The following is a 21,301-nucleotide window of genomic DNA, read 5'->3' on the forward strand; positions in this document are numbered from 1 at the left end:
TATTTTTTTTTTTTTTTTTTTTTTTTTTTGGAGGGGGGGGGGGGGGGGGACTTGTTAAGGAAAATCTGTCTTCATAAGTTGTGATCACAGCAGAGTGGAAGTCAGTTCTTCTTCACCCCTTTTTGAAACCCTGGATTTGTCGTGAATGTTCACAATTCAATATTTGGATGATTATGTGGAATATTGGAGTCCCTTTTGACACATCTTCCCTTATAAAATTAGTAAACGCTCAATGCAATTTAAAAAGCGTTAATCTTTGTTTCTCTATTACTGATATAAGATTGTTGCTTTCGATGGAGATTTTGTTTTACAGGTTTCCTTTACAAGTATTTAATAGATGATTAGAGATTGTAGCTGCCGAGGAAACAGTTTTACTTGGCTTCATGACCAGGGTTTAATTTCTTCTTACCAGGACGCTTTTGTTGAGATTTCATAACAGAGATAAATGGCCGAACAGAGGGGTTGCCTTTTCAATGGTGGAAGGCAAATGTCCATGTTATACTGGTTTTCAAGCGGGAAATTTTATGACTGCAACCAAGTGTTGATCAATCATTTCAGAATGTTATAATATACATAAGCAAAGTGAGAATTGTTTTTTTTTACATTTCACAATCACAGTAATTCTTATTTTAAAATACATTCTGCACTTAATACTCAATATTTATAAGTTTTATTTCAATTCAGACTCCAGTAGGGAAAAAATGCAAAAATTAAAATCCTTGCATACTTCTATTGTGGAGGTCACTAAATTAAGCATAATCAATCAGCTTTGTTTCGCTGAATAGACATTGAACGAAAAATTCAGATGAAATGGCACTAATATTAAAAAACGTCAAACGGGTAACACATTAAAAGCGGTGGGTTTTGTTCCAAAAGTATGTAAATAAATCCTAAAAATTATCACACATCCTTATAAATTCGTCGTTTTTATATTAAATGAGCAAATTTCGGGCGTCAGTTTTCTACAATCCAAGTTTTCTCCTTTTATAATTTTTATCCATCTTACTACTTCTAAATTGTCAAAAATTAGGGAGGTGTCAGTTTTTGAGTCTGGCTGTAGTCCCACCTAGGTTCTAAATGTAAAAATCCCTTTTCTATAACCATGCCAGTATAATCTCTTATGAAACCAGGGACCTGTATGATATATATCTCTGATAAAACCTAGGACTAGTATTTTTCTACATTACGGAGAGAAAAAACTATTCTGGGGCTTAAAGGATGAATCTACTAATTTGGTCCCATTACAAATACAGTAAAACATGCATATTATTATGTCTCTGTCTAATAAAAGCAATAAAGTCATCCATATGGGTGGTGGGATGACTGTTTAATTTGACGTAAGTTGTAAATATCTTTCATATTATAGATTTAAAATTTATGTATCCCTTTGGGAGTGCTCCTAAGAGAGGAGGAAATTACCTGTAACAGTATCAGTACCAGTAACAGCTTTCAATGAATTTACGTTATTGATTCAAAGCTTTTGAAAATAATCGCTTTTCTGCTAATTTCGGAATATTGTGTTAATAAAACCCGGGACTATAGATGAAACCTATATTTTATAAAGTTATTCAAATTGCGGATTTAGTTTGGAGTTACTTTTCCTGAAATCAATTAAGAGTGAAACGTCCGTCAGATGTCGTGAGTGAAAGTACCTGTTCATGCGTGTAAATCACCAAGGTCACGGCTTCCTTTCCGGCACATGGCGGTGTTTAAACTTTTGTTTACATGTTTACAAACGAACACGAATTAATTATAAGTAAAATCAATATGTAACGAGAGTCAATATTTAGGTTCAAACGTTTAAGTAAAACAGATACAAAATGTTGCACGTAACAACAGAAATTGGAAGACCGGGAAAGAAAGGTAAAAATAATATTTAATCAGCTGATCCAGTTGAATAATTTTCCTCCAGGTAAAAAGATAATTAACAAATAAGCTTCATTAAGAGTGGACATGGTTAACAAAACAAGGACGTAACATCAGCTCTATTGAGCTTTTTACCGACATATCAGCCTCGGCGAGATGCGGATCCACGATTTTGAAAAAAGGGGGGGGGGGGGGGGGGGGGGGGCAAACTAGGCAACATTAGGAGTGTTAAAGAGTAAAAAGTCTACTCATTAACCATATATGTAGCTCCATAAGAGGGACATGGACCCCTTGCTCCCCTTAATCCACCTCTGTTATAGCAAGTGAGGGAAATTTCATATGAATTTGCTCAAATTTTTTAACATGTTGATTAAATTAGAAACCCGACATGGCTTAACATGGTTTTACATGAAATTTGACACTAGTCGCATATTTCTGAGGGTATTTAGTTTTATGGGACAAACTTATCTGTTTTGGGATTCTGTGTTGGGATCTATTTTCTGACTTGGCCGCCAACTGAGTGAATCAGCAAATTGCTCCTGACAAGGATCTCAAGAAATATGGGCACAAACTCTTTTCAGATCCCACAATGTAACACGACAACAAGGAAAGAGTCATTCTACCCGAGGACCATCAGGAATTGGAATGCCTTACCCTCCTCAGTTACATCTGTCAGCAGCCTTGAATCGTTCAAGAGGCTCCTGACAAACTAATAAATCAAAAGCCCTTGTTTTTAATCCCCACTGTTAAATATTTGTATAGCACCTTTTTTGTTTGTTACTTTAATCAAAATTATATTTGCGCACACCCAAAAGTGACAGAATAGTCAACATGATGACGGTGGTCACTAACTGGTAGAAGTAGAAGTAGAAGAATCTCAGTCAGGATTAATGTCAAACAACCTATTTTCACTACAATTAGCTTCAAATTATCACCCAAAATATTATTATCATCATTCAACGAATTATTATTTTAGTAACTGTTTGTTTTAAAGGGGTAAACTATTTTTCGTTGATGTTATTTCAAGCAAAACTAATGTTGTCACTCTTATCACATGGCAAATGGGGAACCCCAGTATTACCCTCATTTCTTGTCTAATATTACATTTAACATGTTTATGAGTAGAAAATTTTATTCAGAAAACACTGGATATAATAAAATTCAGAATGGAAATGGGGAATATGTCAAAGAGACAATAACCCGACCAAAGAGCAGAAAACAGCCGAAGGCCACCAATGAGTCTTCAACACAGCGAGAAAATCCCGCTGGCCCCTAAATAAAAATGTGTACTAGCTCAGTGAAAATGGACGTCATACTAAACTCCAAAACATATAAATGAACTAAAATTAAAAACACATACAAGACTAACAAGGGCCAGAGGGAAGGGATTGAATAAATAATGATATGTACATTGTATATAAATTATAATATATGTGAAGTTAACTGGTAATCACAAACAGTGGAAAAGATCTTAAAAATCTATTTTTTTATTGCAGAACGTGAAAAGCGACACTATCCACAGCTACAGAATGTTTGTACTGATTATGGACCATATAAACCCAGAGGCAGACGATATATACCTCATGGATATGGATTCTACGATGAATGGACACCACATAACCAGAACATACAAGTTCAATATTCAGAGTAAGTTATATCTTGCACCATGTAAGCAAACCAACAAAGTTACAAAAAGGCAATTAGGTTTTTTTACTGCAGATTTTTTACACAATTTAAATGTGTATTTTACTACAGCATTTACATACATGTACAAGTACCATGTACAACATTTATAATAATATACATGTATATGGATATCAAAGTCTTGTCTTAGAAGATACATGTAATCTGATCAGTGTTCTAGTCAGGATTTGAAAAGGGCAGGGTGCTAGTCAGAAAAAGGGCAATTTTACGTGTAAATGTCATTGAAAAAAGGGCAATTATTTAAGCCTCATAATTTATTAGCATACGTCATAAAATACATATGTACATAACATTACAAACAAAATACTCTATATAACTCAGGCATTATTGTAAAATCAAGTTTCAGTTAAAATGGAGTAATAAAATTCAATACTTTTGGCACAATTTTCTGTTTGACTTTAAAAAACTTTGTTACAACATTGTCTAAAATTGAACAGAACATGTCATTATGACAGTTAATTTTGATATGTAGCAAGTTCTCAAGTGTTGATTGCTTGAGCCTATTTCTATGATCACATTTGATCAGCTTTACTTGAGAAAACACTCTCTCAACCTCAGCTGTGCTCAGTGGCAAAACTGCTGCCACACTCATAAGTTTCAAAATTTTTAGATAGAGCTCAGTCAATCCTAGTGTTTCATTCATGAGCACAGTTATGCACTTCTGGATTGATCTGAGCTCAGCTGAAGTGTCCCCAATAAAGGAAATGAAAGATGTCCATTCATGCATGTCATGGACAAGATTGTCACTGTCTATTTTAAAGTGGTCAGGCAGATCCATCATCTCAGTAAGACCATATGTGCAGGGAATTTCTTCAAACAAGGTCAGGTCAATATCTTTCATTTTTTTTTAATTTGGTGGAGTTTAGTTAAGCGACGTAAAACATTTCAAAATGATAAAAATAATTTCCACTTACATAGTAAAGAATGATGTCAAAGTTTTATTTTCGCTAGCATTCTTTTTGGTTTCATCTTTCAGGCGTCTATCTCGAGTCGACATTGTGAAAATAATGATTTAAAATTTATTTGGACTTAATTAAGTTCTCAGTTTAATTCTAATCACGAAATCGATCGATAGTCAAGGTTAACACTTTTTATGCAAATTTTTATGCTAATTAGTTATAGGTGGCACATTGCGCATTGTCAACAAGGAAGAAAAATGGCAACGAACATTTCGACAAAACTCATCCCAGAAAAAGCAAATTTCATAATAAAAACGACAGGGCACCCGAGAAACAGCAGAAAAAAGGCACGGGCGTCAATAAAAAAGGGCGGGCGCTGCGCCCTGTTCAAACTTTGTAGCTAGAACACTGCTGGTAATGTTTTGGACATCAGTAGTCTTGTCCTAGGAGAAACATGTAATCTGATAGTGTTTTGGACATCAGCAGTCTTGTCCTAGGAGATACATGTAATCTGATAGTGTTTTGGACATCAGTAGTCTTGTCCTAGGAGATACATGTAATCTGATAGTGTTTTGGACATCAGTGGTCTTGTCCTAGGAGATACATGTAATCTGATAGTGTTTTGGACATCAGTGGTCTTGTCCTAGGAGATACATGTAATCTGATAGTGTTTTGAACATCAGTAGTCTTGTCGTAGGAGATACATGTAATCTGATAGTGTTTTGGACATCAGTAAACTACTGTACCTGTACATACATGTAGTATATTTATTTCAGACAGATTTTTTCCTTCATGGTCTTTTTTAATTTTCTGGTTCAAAACATCTTAATATAATGTACCTGTTACATCTGGATGATTAACCCTATGTTACTTGTACTTCAATAAAACTTAAAAAATAAAAATTTAACTAGCATCTTAATTTTTAATGTGGTCTTTTCAAATTGAAAAAGAATTCAATAATGTTAAACTTTTCATCTGATAATATTTTTATGATTATCTGATTAAAATTCCAGTTTCATTATACACACATTTTTTCATGAATTATTTAAATTAAATGCAGTTAGGAATAACATAAAACATGATAGCTAGGAAATGTATGTAAACAGATAGTGTTGCATACTATTTTATAAATTAATATTTAATAAAGGAATTGATACATGTCATGTATTGAAGTTCATTAAATTTGAATATGGAATAGCTAGTGTGTATACTACACATGATTTCATGCTGTTGGCTTGTAAGTTATTGATTGCCAATAGAAAATAATCTTATGTTTTATTTATCACGAACAGAGCTGGTCCAGATTGGTCTTCCAAACTGAAGTATATAGATCATCCTCAGAACCCAAAATACCCAGCAGCAGAGATCTTCCCTGAGAACTGGAAAGCTATGAGGCCATACCCATGTAAGTACTTAGTGGTCTTTTTGAACTGTAATGATTAAGCCAAGTGTGTGTAATTATTCAGCTTTGAGGGGTGAAGCTGCATATACATGTACTGTCTGTTTTGATTTTTGAAGGTTGTTGTTCTGATACATGTATATAACATGTTTAAATGAATAATTTACAATCAATGAATGGTATTTACTAATGATTCTGCAATGATTCTTATATTGCATGTCAGTCAGTCAGCACTGTGTCAGTACAGGGTTCTCACTAGGAATTTTTCATGGTGAGTCCTGGGACTCATCACTTTTAGAAATGGTGAGTCCCAATAGATTTTGATGAGTCCAGGATGCATGTAATTTTTTGTGTCTTAATATAATGAAATATGACGAAATAAAACTAATACAATGCATGTTGGATTGGTAGCTTTTATTATATCAATAAAATTTATGATCTCTTTACTTAATAGTTATTGTTCATTACAACATATATGTAATAACAGACTTCTTTCTATGTCTATCAATTCTTGGTGTAGTGGATCATTGACTCTTGGTCTTTTACTTGGAACTGATGATTCAATGTCATCAGGTTTCCTTTTGAAGAAGGACTTTAACTTTGAACTTGACTGACTCATTGTGATACTGATGTCATTTTGTTAGACAAGCTAGTACCCAGTTAATTATTATTAATTAATTTTAATTATATTTGATAATTGAGTTACATGTAATAATCATTTTGATGTTTGCATCATTATAATTATTATAGTCTTTAATAAAAACAAGCAAATCTAAAGTGAACACTGTTCATAATAATGAGTTTGGCTTTAATCATTTTTTAATCCGATCTGTTTCAATTTCAATACATTTTTATACGACCGCAAAAAAATTTTGCGGTCGTATATTGGTATGACGTTGGCGTCGTCGTCGTCCGAAGACACATTGGTTTTCGCACTCTAACTTTAGTTTAAGTGAATGGATCTCTATGAAATTTTACCATAAGGTTCAATACCACAAAAGGAAGGTTGGGATTGATTTTGGGGGTTATGGTACCAACAGTTAAGGAATTAGGGGCCAAAAAGGGGCCAAAAATAAGCATTTTTGTAACTTCCAGACATAACTTGTGTGTTAGTGTATGGATCTCTCTGACATTGTACCACAAGGTTCCATATCACACAGGGAATGCTGGGATTAATTTTGGGGGTAATTGCCTCAAAATATTAGGAATTAGGGGCCAAAAAAGGGGCAAAAAACATTTTTTTAGTTTCATGACAATAACTTGTGTGTAAGTGTATGGATCTTTCTGAAATTGTACTACAAGGTTCCATATCACAAAGGGAAAGCTGGAATTGAGTTTGGGGGTAATTGCCTAAAACGTTTAGGAATAAGGGGCCAAAAAGGGGCCAAAAATAAGCATTTTTCTAGTTTCCAGACAATAACTTGTGTTCAAGTGTATGGATCTCTCTGAAATTGTACCACAAGGTTCCATATCACACAGGGAATGCTGGGATTGATTTTGGGGGTAATTGCCTCAAAATATTAGGAATTAGGGGCCCAAAAAGGGGCAAAAAACAAGCATTTTTCTAGTTTCAAGATAATAACTTGTGTGTAAGTGTATGGATCTTTTAAATTGTACTACAAGGTTCCATATCACAAACGGAAAGCTGGAATTGAGTTTGGGGGTAATTGCCCAAAACGTTTAGGAATAAGGGGCAAAAAAGGGGCCAAAAATAAGCATTTTTCTAGTTTCCAGACAATAACTTGTGTTCAAGTGTATGGATCTCTCTGAAATTGTACTGCAAGGTACCATACCACAAAGGGAAAGATGAATCATAAGGGGGTTCAAAAAATTTGGGGGGGGGGGGGGGGGGTTTTTTCCTTTTTTTTTTCTTTTAAAATTTTCCATTTTAAGTTGGTTATTTCTGTTTTATATTTAAAAGCAAATAATAATGATATGGTAGGAGATACACACCAAACAGGATGTGTAAATTATTATAAAATAAGTATTGTGCAATAGCAAGAAATTTTCAATTGCACAGTATTGCACAATAGCAAGAAATCTTCAATTGCACAGTATTGCGCAATAGCAAGAAATCTTCAATTGCACAGTATTGTGCAATAGCAAGAAATATCCAATAGCACAATATTGCGCAATAGCAAGAAATTGTCAATTGTACAGTATTGCGCAATAGCAAGAAATATTCAATTGCACAGTATTGCGCAAAAGAAGATACTTCGTATAAATTGCATATTTCTTGACCAATTTCAATGGGGTTTTATTCTTGAATTCTTGGGGTTCTTTAATATGCTGATTCTAACCGTGTATTAAGTTTTTGGATTTTGGGCCCCGTTTTTAAATTGGTCCACATTGAGGTCCAAAGGGTCCAAAATTTAACTTTGTTTGATTTCATCAAAAATTGAATTATTGGGGTTCTTTGATATGCCGAATCTAACCGTGTATTTAGACTCTTAATTTTTGGTTCTGTTTTCAAATTGGTCTACATTAAGGTCCAAAGGGTCCAAAATTAAACTTAGTTTGATTTTAACAAAAATTTAATTCTTAGGGTTCTTTGATATGCTGAATCTAAACATGTATTTAAATTTTTGATTATGGGCCCAGTTTTCAAGTTTGTCCAAATCGGGGTCCAAAATTAAACTTTGTTTGATTTCAACAAAAATTGAATATATGGGGTTCTTTGATATGCTGAATCTAACCATGTATTTAGATTTTTGATTTTTGGGCCCCATTATCAACTTTGTCCACATTGAGGTCAAAAGGGTCCAAAATTAAACTTTGTTTGATTTCATCAAAAATTGAATTCTTGGGGTTCTTTGATATGCTGAATCTAACCATGTATTTAGATTTTGGATATTGGACCATAATAGTTGAATGTCCAATTTAAAATTTTTAAGTTCTTAGACCACATTCATTCTGTGTCAGAAACCTATGCTGTGTCAAATATTTAATCACAATCCAAATTCAGAGCTGTATCAAGCTTGAATGTTGTGTCCATACTTGCCCCAACTGTTCAGGGTTCGACCTCTGCGGTCGTATCAAGCTGCGCCCTGCGGAGCATTTTATTCACCTTTGTTTACGATCGCGATGTTCAAAATGCACAATACGAGAAAATGTTATTTGAAGACCAGTAAAATTATTTTTAACCGTAAAATTTTATATCTGCAGTGCTCTATTTTATGCATAGTAGCAACAGTTATGAAATATTATATCATTTCATTTCAAATTCTCAAACAAAATTTACTTTTTTGTTTCAATCCATATGTACGTGATGTTCAACACGTGGAAATATTCACGCTTTTCAAATACTCGTAAAATTTTTAAAAATCAGTGACTATTTCATATTTATTAATTAGTTTGAACAGAATTATTATATTTAAGGATGAAATATGTTTAATTTTTAAAATAGTTATCAGTCAAGAAAAATATTGATCTACGCATCACATAAATTTTTCAACATAGACTACGGTTTAGTTTCGTGTCAAAACAATGTCGACAATCATGAATCTTCCAGGCAAACCGATGTGTTTGGGACTCAGGGGATACAATAAGGACGCGTCCCAGGGACTCACAGGTTTCCAAAATGATGCGTCTAGGACGCGTATACACGTCTTAACGAGAACCCTGTCATTATGTCTATTAAATTCCATTATCTGTGCCATCTGCAAGCTGCAGTAAAGTGTACTGGTGCAAGATCAAGGATTCAGCAGAGAATATTATATCCTCAAACAGTAATAAGATTGAGTCTGTTGTTATGAACATGATTAACTACATGCAAGAGATCACTGTTAGCTATAGACAGCAACCAAACAACACAAAGTAAACATATGTATGTGTAGATCTTTAGAATTTAGATTCATATTTATTGTACTAAGTACTGGGGATTCATTTTCTTCTTTGGGTACTGATTTTATTATTTTCCTGGATTGTAGAAAATTGTCTTTTCACAGATATGTAATTTTATGGTTGCATCAGAAATCTGCAAACAAGCCATTAGACAATCTATTTAAATTCTTGGTTTACCTGTACCTATAAAATTGATCCCCAAGAATATCAATGAATCCACAGTACACATAAAATGTCTTGTTTACTAATGAATAAAAGGAGTGTGTCAATGAGACAGCAACCTAAAAGCACAATAAACAAAAATACTTAGAGATCACCATACGGTCTTCATCAAGCTCTAAATTGCACAGGGTCTAAACAAGTTGTTGTATATTACTACATATCTTATAGTTATAGCCGCTTCTCTGTTGATGTAATGAATGAATGATTCTGTTTATTTCAGTTACTTATAGGAGGTCAGATAATGAGTGGTTATTAGACCCTGGACTGTCCAATAAAGGAATGAAATGTACATTTAATGGTGTTCATAGAGCAACTGATACTTCTTCTGATGAAATAACACATAGAATGTTATATGGAAGAGGCAGAAGGGGTAATTCTAATGGATAATGTAGCTTAAGTTGAAATTAAAGTTTGTTTGACACTCGAAAGGGGTAATATTGTTGAAAAATTAAGCTGTACCAGGTTTGGATACATAGTAAAATATGCTAAAAAGATGTTATAAATTGTGAAAAAAATGGACCAAAACTGACTTACAACATATAATACAAATAATGATTAATTAAAGGTCATAACTTAGAAATTTTTAATGAAAATATTGTTTTAAAAGTAATATAACAACAATTTTTTGTGAAATTTATAGTATTTTGACCTGATTATAAAAAAATCAAAATTGCTGTTTTAGTCATTTGTAATTAGAGAGAAAAAAAATATCAGACAACTTTTTATGATTGGAATGAGAATTTATGTTTTGAAAAAAATTGAATGTCTGAAAAACTTGAGTGATAATTTTTTTATGTACATTCTTTTACTACATGGTACTTAATATTTTAAAGGAAAGTATATCAGTAAAATACCAACTTCTTGGGAAAATATTTAAATCTTGTGTTTATTTTTTATTTACAGAAGTAACCATAGATAAGAGGAATGGTTTATCCTATGCCTCTGAGGGAGACAAGAATTATCAGGCTCCAGAATATAGTTCTGGCTTCCATAGAGTGGGATCTTCACTTCCACTCGCTCAGTTCGGGTAATTATTTATTGATATGTTTTATCCTAGTGTTATACAAGTATTTCCAAGTAAATTTTAAATTCAGAAGAAGATGATTCTTTTTGGTCTTAATGATGATTTCAATGTGGATAATAAACAAATCGGTGAAAACAATAAAATGTTTATGTTAAAAGAATTAATGTGTAAGAAGGGAGATAACTTGAATTATTCTATAAATTTTATTTTTGCAGCACTGTCAGGTAGTTACATTCTGTCAATTAACATACATTTGTTTGTGTCTGTGTGTTGTAACATAAGTAATCCCAGTTATTGTCCTTTTGTAGAACCAAAAAATGATATATTTCCCTTGTCTAATGAAACCACAATATTATAAATGTCTAATGACATAAATTATAAAATAGGCACTTGGTCACCTCACTTAAAATCGGTTCAGTTAATCAAATAAATTATCTCTTATTTAAAGCATAATTAAATTTTATTGAGAATGTTTTCAGTTCAAAATTCTTTGCTTAAACATTCATGGCAGTATTACTTAATTTTTTAACCCCAATATACAATGTATATTGCCAGTGGCTAAACCGATGACAAAAAACAATAGAAAATTCACTCTCCATATGATAAACTCTGAACGTCAATCCTACATTTGAAAGAATTATTTGTTAAACTCACTTTACAAGAAATATACATGCAAAGACACTATGTTTTATATAAAAATAAGTATGATTGCCAATGAGACAACTATCCACCAAAGTTCAAATGAAGTGGATGTAAGCAATTATAAGCAACCATACAGCCTTCAACAATGAGAAAAACCCATACTGTATAGTCGGCTATAAAAGGTCCTGACAGGAAAAATATGAAACAATTCAATAGAGAAAACTAACGGCCTAATTTAAAACAAAACAATTTATGAAAAACAAATATGACAGACATGAACCAACGACAACCACTGAACTACAGGCTTGGGACAGACACATACAGAATGTGGCAGGGTTAAACTAGATTGCTGGGGCCAAACCCTCCCCCTAACCTGGGACAGTGGTGTAACAGTATAACATAAGAAAAAACTATAAAAATCAGTTGAAAAGGACTTAGCTCATCAGATCCATACAAAGCAGAAAACATCTACCGGTAACAAAAACACATCCCACAACAAAAAAGACACTGAGTAAAGACTGTTTTATTATTTATAGAGATAAATGCACTAAAAGCTTTAACTGAAATTTAAAAAATGTTAATCTTTGCTGCATATTGATAAAAAAAAAATGGAAAAAATCCTGTATATATACAAAATCTAAAAATCTTTAAGGTAAAAAAATAATTTTGGAATGTTCCATATAGTCCTAAGCATGTTACAATTTCCCAAAATATACCTATTTTTCACATCTTAAGTTTTCAAGTACACTGTTCTGCTCTTGTCACATGATCTTTCAATATAGAAATGTTGTCTTTTTATAAATATTACAATTTAGATATCAAGTCTGTGCAGGTTGAAAAATAGAAATAAATATTTTTTTTAAAGTAGGTTTTCCTTTTAAGGATTTTTACTATTTTTTATACATTTTTAAGTAAAGGTCGTCTTGATATCTGTGCATGTATTTGCGGTTTTCTCGATATTCACATTCAATGTTTACATCAGGATAAAGTTTGTTTGAATTTGCTTAGTAACTTTATTTCAAAATTGTTAATCTTTGCTGCATATCAGTCAATTCCTTTGAATTTTTTCCCTGAACTTCTCTGATCTAGCTGCATATATATACAGATATTTGGCATGTTCCAGAGAGGTATACAGCCAGTACAAAAATAAATTGAAGTCGGTACTCCAGGAATTTATTTGCATAGCAACATTTTAAACCAGTTTTACATCAAGCTTCTATAGCCTGCTGTATTCTTCGTTTGTTATTAACAGAACGTTTTTTCTTGTGAATTTATAATTAATAGCGTCCTTGCTAAAACGAGACAAACATCGAAAAGATCAAGAATTCTGTGTTCACAGGGGAGGTAATATTTTGTCACTAGATTTCCCACTTTTGCTATTTAGTACCCATATTTTAAAGGGTTTGAATTTGTGGCTTTTAACTGACAACCTCCTGCCCCTACAAAAAAGGGAAATTAACAAAAAGCATTTTTAGATCACCTGACCTAAATGGCCAGGCCTAAAAGGCCAAGTGATCTGTTCTCATCACTTGGCGTCTGTCGTCGATAACTTTTATAAAAATCTTCTCCTCTGAAAATACTGGGCCAAATTTAACCAAACTTGGTCAAATTCATCAGAAGGGTATCTAGTTTAAAAAATGTATCCCATGACTAGCCTGCCAACCAACATGGCTGGCATGGCTAAAAATAGAACATAGGGTAAAATGCATGTTTGGTCTATTATCTTGTAAACCCCTATGAATTGAGAAAATCTGTCGGAGCAAAAATGTTTAGAATGATGAGATCTGCATATTGGCTATTTACTTCAAAACTGTCAGACAATTTCTTAAAGGAGTTACAGCCCTTGAATGACGAATTTCACTGATTTGTTTTTTAAAGTTTGCCTTATATCTAAAAAACTATAACAGATAGAGAGAAACTGTATGTACCAAAAATGATCAACAAAACAAGATCTACAAATAAGTCCAATGGTCGAAATCGTCAGACGACTCCTTATTGGAGTTGATGCCCTTCAATTTTTTTTCGTTTTTGCCAAATATCTGAAAATTTGGAGTTAATGCCCTTTGATAATGATTTTTACTATTTTTGCCTAATATTTGAAAAACTATAATAGATAGATAGAAATCTAAATTAGGAAAATGATCAGCAAGACTTGATCTACTAAAAAGTCAAATAGCTAAATCATCTCTTTAATGACGATTTTTACCAATATTTTATGCTTTTGACTACTGTCTTGAAGACTATAAAAGATAGATAGACATTTTGAATAGCAAACACCTTGCAGAAATTGTTGGTTTACTCTTTATAGGAGTGATTGCCTTAATTGATATTTTCTTGCTGTTTTTTGTGTTTTGGGCAAAAACCAAAGAAAATAGAAACTGTAAACAGAAAAAATGATAGCAATTCAAGATCAACAAAAAGAGATTTTTGTCATGAATTCTATTCTAGTCCACAATGCTAGAGAGAGTCCATTGTTGAAGATGCTCATAGACCTAGGTGAGCGACACAGGCTCTTTTGAGCCTCTAGTTTTATTCTGTAAAGAATTAAGCATGTGAAAAAGTACTTTTATTTTAAATAAACAAATCAATTATCATGCATCAATTTTCCATTCTCTGGAAAATAATATAAAAAAACTTATGTCTAATCTCACTTTCTTATTAAAACATGAGAATGACAACACATTACATTGATGTAGGCAACAATATAAATAGAATATAAAAATCTGATATGATTGACTTTGTAGTATATGTAGGTGGAAAACACCATGGCCATTTATTATTCACATCCATGACTAGTAAGTTCCTGTAGAGATCTACATTTATAGGAAGAAGGATAATCTATAAATAATTTAGTTAGACTTTTATGATTTATGGAATGTTTTTTGGAGATATGTTAATTTCTTAAATTCAATTTTATTAATATGTTCTTTTTTCTTTCTTTTTGGGGATTTAGATACATGTATTTTGTAATTTACAGATTTCCCTTTTGAATTTATTACTGATAATTGAACTTATTTTATATTAGATATTAGATTTGAATTAAAATGAAGTTAATAGATACTAATTAATTAGGTCTAATGATAACTACAATAACAACATCAATATTATATGTATTTATAATATCTGTAAAAGATAAATTGTGTTTGCAATCTCAGTTTTGCTTCTGAAATTATTTAAACCGTCCCATCAATTAATTAATGCTTCACAGTATTAAAAATTAATAAATGTTTACAATTATTGAAAATCGTTTCATTAATTTTATTTGAAAACAAAATGTTATTATGAATAAATAAAAGAAATGACAAGAATAGTCTACATTTAAGTGGATTCCAAACACTGGTCCCTTTGTAGAACATACATTTGTTTTATCCTTATGTTGAATGTTATAAATGTATTAATACCAGTTGTATTTCAGTCTCCTTTTGGTATACCAGGAATTTGTTGACACCTGAATTGTTAAATTATTGAAGACAAGTAACACAAAAATATATGGGATGTACAACAATGTAGCTTGTATCTGTATTAGAATAGAAATGCTGTACATCAATCTGTTTCTTTTAATGATCCAAGTGCACTGTGCTCTTTGTATTTAGAAGAAACCTTTTCAAAAGCATTTTTATTATCAGAAAGATATTAGCAATTTTGTTTATTTACTTTACTCAATGAAATGTGTGACTACTTTTGTGAAAAATGATAAATTCCTGGTTTACCAAACAACAAAACCATTCCTAATTTAACCTTGAGTATGTGTTTAATATTGCTTACCATGTGTTGTGTGTTTGTTGCAGTGCTAATTTTGGCAAAAAACAAGTAGATACATTCGTACCCCTCCAGCCTTTACCATCTGTCAAAAGGTACCATATCTTTCTTATTAGCATGAATTTGTAGTATAATCTTTTAGCATGCACATTTCCTCTTTCACATGTTATACTTTGTTTTATTTTTATTGTTACTCTTTACTGCATGTGCCATTCATATACATTGATTTATGTCAGCTGTATATTTCTTGAAGCCTCTGGGGTTTTCAAAACTGGTGGCAATTTGAATACTGCATTTTCTTACTTTCCTATGCTCATTTATGAAAAAAATACTTTTAAATCTTGGTGAATGTAACACATATATTTTCAGCTTACTTTTGACTTAATTAACTTCTTACTTCTGTTTGAAAACCTTGGTTCTTCAGTGTATTATTCTAGCATGATCAACAACTGCATGGTTAATAGAAGTTTACAGTATATAAATTGTGATTTAGATACACATTTTTATTGGTGGTGTATGGTGATTGATTATTTTGTACAAAAGTACTTTTATTTGTGACCGTATGATGTACCTCTATTTGAATACAGAACAGGAGGCAAAGATCTCAGAAAAATAGTACAGTTTTTTAGGATCATGCATGGTCAGTTTTGTTAAATTTCTATTATTGTAGCCCATTGTTACCATCTGTACTGAGAATGCTGAGGTACTAGGACAGTGCAGAGCATTATGTCGGCATGAAATTTCTACTATTCTTTGTTATATATCACCACCAACAGTAATTTTAACTGAATCACCATTTATGTACTTAATGGTATTAGTTAATCATATTATAATCAAATGCAAATATAAGAATTTATTTATATTACAACAATTCAAGTTAAATTAAGATATAAATGTTACATGTAATAGTCATGATTTTTAGTTTGATTTCAATGTAGATAGAATTGAAAAAAACTTTTATTCAACACTTTAGTCTAACTTATTCAAATTATTTTACACTTCAAACTTGGGTCTTTATTATCTGAAGTTTTAGTTAACATATCTAAACATTGCAGGATTACTGCCAAATTATATAAATATACATGTTAGCAAAATTGTTTTTTATAAATTATGTGGTTAGCTTTCCCGTTTGAATTGTTTCACATTCTTCATGTCTGGGCCTTTTATAGCTGATTATATGGTATGGGTTTTTCTCATTGTTGAAGTCCCTACAGTGGCCAATAATTGCTTACATCTACTTCATTTGAACTCTGGTGGATAATTGTCTTATTGGCAATCATACCTCATCTCATTATTTTTATATTAATATGATTTAAAGCTTGCTATATGGAAAAGACACTTGTTTATTGTTAAAGATTACCTTTTTTACTGCAGATGTTGTATTTTGGGGCTTTCTATTGTGTTGTTAGGTTTGTGTTGATGTCTCATTTGAGTGTACACAACATTCTCTTTTAATCATATTTAAATGTTCTTATTGCCCAAAATTTTATGAAAATGGAAGTTATCTGCCCCTTTATATTATGTTCAGGGTATCATTTCTGATAAACTTAATGTTGCTTTACAATGCCTGTTTACAGCTGATGAAGATGATGATTTCCCTTGTTATACAATTAACAGAACAACATGTCTTGGAATATTTTTGTTATACTGTTTGCATTGACTGGAGCTTGAAAAATGAATTATTGACATACCAAATTGATATCCATTATAGAAAATTTTAGAAAGAACTTTTTATGCCCCACCTAGGGGCATTATGTTTTTCGGTCTGTGCGTCCGATCGTCCGTTCATCCTTCAGTCCGTCTGTCCCGCTTCAGGTAAAAGTTTTTGGTCAAGGTAGTTTTTGATGAAGTTGAAGTCCAATCAACTTGAAACTTAGTACACATGTTCCCTATGATATGATCTTTCTAATTTTAATGCCAAATTAGAGTTTTGACCCCAATTTCACGGTCCACTGAACATAGAAAATGATAGTGCGAGTGGGGCATCCGTGTACTATGGACACATTCTTGTTTTATTAATAAATTCAATATATAATTACATCTTTTTTTGTCTCATGATGATATGACTGTTTTAAAAAGTTAATTGTTGTTTTGGTAAATTAACAAATCAGTTTATTAACCCTATTTTGATTATTTATACTTTTTCTTTCAAATTTAAATTTTGAAAACCATTACTTATATATATTTTTTTATTTATAACATAGTAAGGGAAATACTAAAAACATACACCAGTACATAAAAATTTGAAATAAATATTTGTTTTTGTTAAAGTATTTGTAATCAAAAAGCTTATACTAAATAGTTTCATTTTTTTTTATATAGAGACACATTTAGAGAAGTAGAGAGAAGAAAACAGAAAGAAGCAGAAATCAATGTAGTGAAAAATTTAGATGTATGGAAACCTGCCACACCGCTGAACATTATACAACACAACGAGGAAGTGGCTGCTGCCACCAAAAAATAATGATGTGCTACCACTATTAGGCCATATTATTGGTTTTGGCTGCCATTTAAATAGCAATGTTCTGCCATAGTTTTCTTATCAGTATTATGACATCCTATCAGCTATTTTTTTAAGTTTTCATGGCATCATGAAATAATATTATATTTTTGATAGCAAATGAAATGCAATTTGAATTTATTGATGTTTTGTTATCCAACATTGATTATGTAGTTTCTCAAATCTTTTTTTGCAATAGAGCTCGAAAATGAATTGAACATTCCCATTCTGTACCTTTTTCTTGATCAAATCTTCTTATTAATCATTTGGTGCAATGCATTTTGCTGTAGACTATCAGTGTTGACAATTTTCTTTTTCCAAATTTTAAATGCTAACGTAGATGTAATTAAAATTATTTGAAAAAGGAGTTAATATACATCCCCCATGGTAAAATACTGCCATATAGGGTAAGGCAATTCAGATTTTATTCAAAGGACGATAAACTTATTCTGACATAGATTTTGGTAGTTAGTGTTAAATTAGTGCTCACAATTACAGTGAAATTGTATATGTTGTCAGTTTCTGTTCTACCTTCCAACATCTGCCATCTGTTTTCTTTTTGTATTCAATTTTATTTTATGAAGTAACTAATTTATTGTCAAGAAAATGGCATTTGACAATATAAACATAAATGTAGCTATAAATGACTAAAATCAATGCTATTTGAGTGAGCTTTACAGCTTTTTACCATGGTTACTGCCCTTTTGAAACATAATACGTATTCTAGATTGTCCTCTTCATGAAATTTCCCTTCTATCCTAATTTTCTGTTTGAATCACTATAGTTCACAGTCTTCATACTGATATGCACAATAGTTACATATCATTGTATTCATAAAATACAAATTTACTTATATGATTTGCTCAATTATTTATTTAAGTATATAAGATATTTATGTGTTTATGAAAGATACATACAATGTATGATTGAAATAATTTTGTGACAAATGTTTTACATGGTTTAAATTGGGTTATGTAGATGTTTGCTTAAAAGTAATGATACAAAAGAATTTGTCAACACCAAGTGAATGGACTTCATGTGATAAAACATTATATATGTTCAAATATTGATTCGATGTGTGTATGTGTAATATAAAAAGATTAGGAAAGACTAGGTTCTGTCTTACTTTGGGCTACTTTAATCTTAGTTTTATGCCATATAATCTTAAACTTCTTAGACCAAAAGAATAAGAGTTTCTTATTTTTCATAAGTTGACCAACAATGCACAACAGCTTCCGTATAGAAACTGTAATTACAAATGACATTATACTTGTACTGATTTCTAACATATCAGTATATGAAATGCAAAAAAACAAATTTTACCATTTTTCATTCTTGAAAAAGTGACAAATGATCAAGATATTTTGTTATGGAGCCCGAGAAGTATACATTTTAATACTTTTGACTGACTGTATCATCAGTAGGTGAAATAATTGTTATGTTACTAAAGACATCAATGTTATATGTTTTATGACAATTGCTTTCTTGTTATCAGTATTTAAATATTGATATTACAATCTTTTAGTTATTTATTTATTCATTTATTTATAATTCTGTTTTTTATTTCCTTTTAATAGTGAAAATATTACTTTAGTCTGAATTCAGAAAAAAAAATCCAAATTTATTGTGAATGATTAAAGATGATTGAACATTTTGCGTGTTGTATTACGTTTTTGATTTTATAACATCTCCTTTTATTATTCAAAATACTTTAAGCTTATCATCAGTATTAAAGCTTTAATGTGATATATTTTATACCGATGTTATCATGTATGTTACAGGGTTTGATGTAAAGATAGAGCTCAATATTATCAAAATTTACAATGTGTGAGAAATATACTTTTCAAATCAGTTTGTTTGAATTTAGAAATCTTTTATTTTTGTATTTTCGTGTTATGTTTACATAGATGTGATATATTTACATGTTTGTTCTTTGTTGTTGTAAATAAACAAAGTTGTCTACCTATATTTACGATTTTAAACTATGCTGTTATTTATTTATAAGTATCTGTGATAAATTAAACCATTCTTTACAACGCAGTTTGTTTGTATGCTTTTGGAAAGTAAATTGCACTGGTAATTTTCATAATAAATAGATTTTTTATTGGTAGTGAAGTTAAAAGCCTGTACTGGCTCCCACTCAACTTAAAACTTACATTTGTTAGAGTTCAATTGAGAGTAAGATAATGACTTTTTATTGGAAAACAAAGGAGTTGGTCAGGTAAGGGCTGATTTTGGCCTCAAAATTCAGGTTCATCTGATGAAAGATTTTGGACACTTTTTAAACACTTAAGTGTCTACTTCAGTCGATTCAATTAGTTTATGTGAAAGATTTGAACTGATTTAGTCATTAAAGACGCTCAAATTCAAGCTTAAATATGAAAAATCTATCAAATATGCCATAAAATGTCACTTTTCAGATGGTTTATGTCAAAAATGAAAGTGGCCGCATTCGTGTTCATTCTCAACCTTTATATATGTTATGAATTATCATCAAATACAACTTACATTTAAATATGAAGAATGAACACAAATGCGGCCACTTCCATTTTAGACGGAAACTGTCTAAAAATTAACAAAAATGCTAAAATTTCGAAGATTTCAGTAATTTAGCATGACTTAATGATGCTAGTACCCGATACATGTGCATTGTATTGTCAAAAACAGCCATTATTTATGTAACAGAAGTATTCTTCTTTCCAATAAATAGCTAAAAATTTACATTTTAACAATTTTGTAAAACTGCTATATTTTGGGGCCAAAAAGGGGTCTTACTGGTCCTACTCCTTTATAGATGACATACTGAATATTCCTATATCTATCAAATTGATGAAAATTGCAGGAATAAATGATTCTCTGTTTTAGAAAAATGAGTGGATATTTCTTTAACTTACATAGGTCACTAAAGTTCTTCAGATTGTTTCTATTTAACGATTATATTTAAATATTTCTAATTATCTATGACAATGTATTTACAGAATGTATCTGATTGCTTATTATCATAATGCTTCAATCATTTTATTCTTTATTAAAATTTTAAGAAAATCAAAAAATTCTTGTTTTAAATAAAAAATAGGACTGGGATGGCAATTAGATAAGTTGAAATATCTAAGCATTAACCAGAAATGTATGTCTGTAATTTTTTAGAGTTGGATTTATTAGTCTGTGATAGATATGGCTGGTTATCATATATATATGAAAATAATAAGAGGTGGTATCATTGCCAATGAGACAACTCTCTACCAGAGACCAAATGATGTAGAAGGTTAGCAACTTATGGTCACAGCCTTCAACAATGAGCAATATAGTGTATAAGAATATATTTGATTTAAGCCTGATTCATGTTAAATCACAATAGTAAAATTTCTAAACCAATCTATCCCCTTATAGTTAAGAAATCTTTGCATTATGGGATGTTAACAATTCTCTTATTTAGAAAAATC

At 31.2% G+C, this 21,301-nt stretch overlaps 2 protein-coding genes across 2 annotated transcripts in view; one reads left to right on the forward strand and one right to left on the reverse strand.

The window, feature by feature from the left end:
- LOC127725485 (leucine-rich repeat transmembrane protein FLRT3-like) overlaps nucleotides 1-21,301 on the reverse strand; it is a 235,926-nt gene that overhangs the window by 15,596 nt on the left and 199,029 nt on the right. The gene's annotated exons all lie outside the window — the stretch shown is intronic.
- Nucleotides 1,650-20,892, forward strand: LOC127725489 (spermatogenesis-associated serine-rich protein 1-like). The gene is made up of 8 exons (XM_052232502.1): nucleotides 1,650-1,863; nucleotides 3,363-3,513; nucleotides 5,762-5,874; nucleotides 10,154-10,303; nucleotides 10,837-10,960; nucleotides 15,388-15,453; nucleotides 17,681-20,074; nucleotides 20,653-20,892. Exons 1-7 carry the CDS (start codon nucleotides 1,821-1,823, stop codon nucleotides 17,820-17,822), a joined length of 789 nt encoding a protein of 262 aa, XP_052088462.1. The 5' UTR covers nucleotides 1,650-1,820; the 3' UTR covers nucleotides 17,823-20,074; nucleotides 20,653-20,892.

This window comes from Mytilus californianus, unplaced genomic scaffold (assembly GCF_021869535.1).
Source record: "Mytilus californianus isolate M0D057914Y unplaced genomic scaffold, xbMytCali1.0.p SCAF_15, whole genome shotgun sequence".
In the NCBI taxonomy this organism is placed as follows: Eukaryota; Metazoa; Mollusca; class Bivalvia; order Mytilida; family Mytilidae; genus Mytilus; species Mytilus californianus.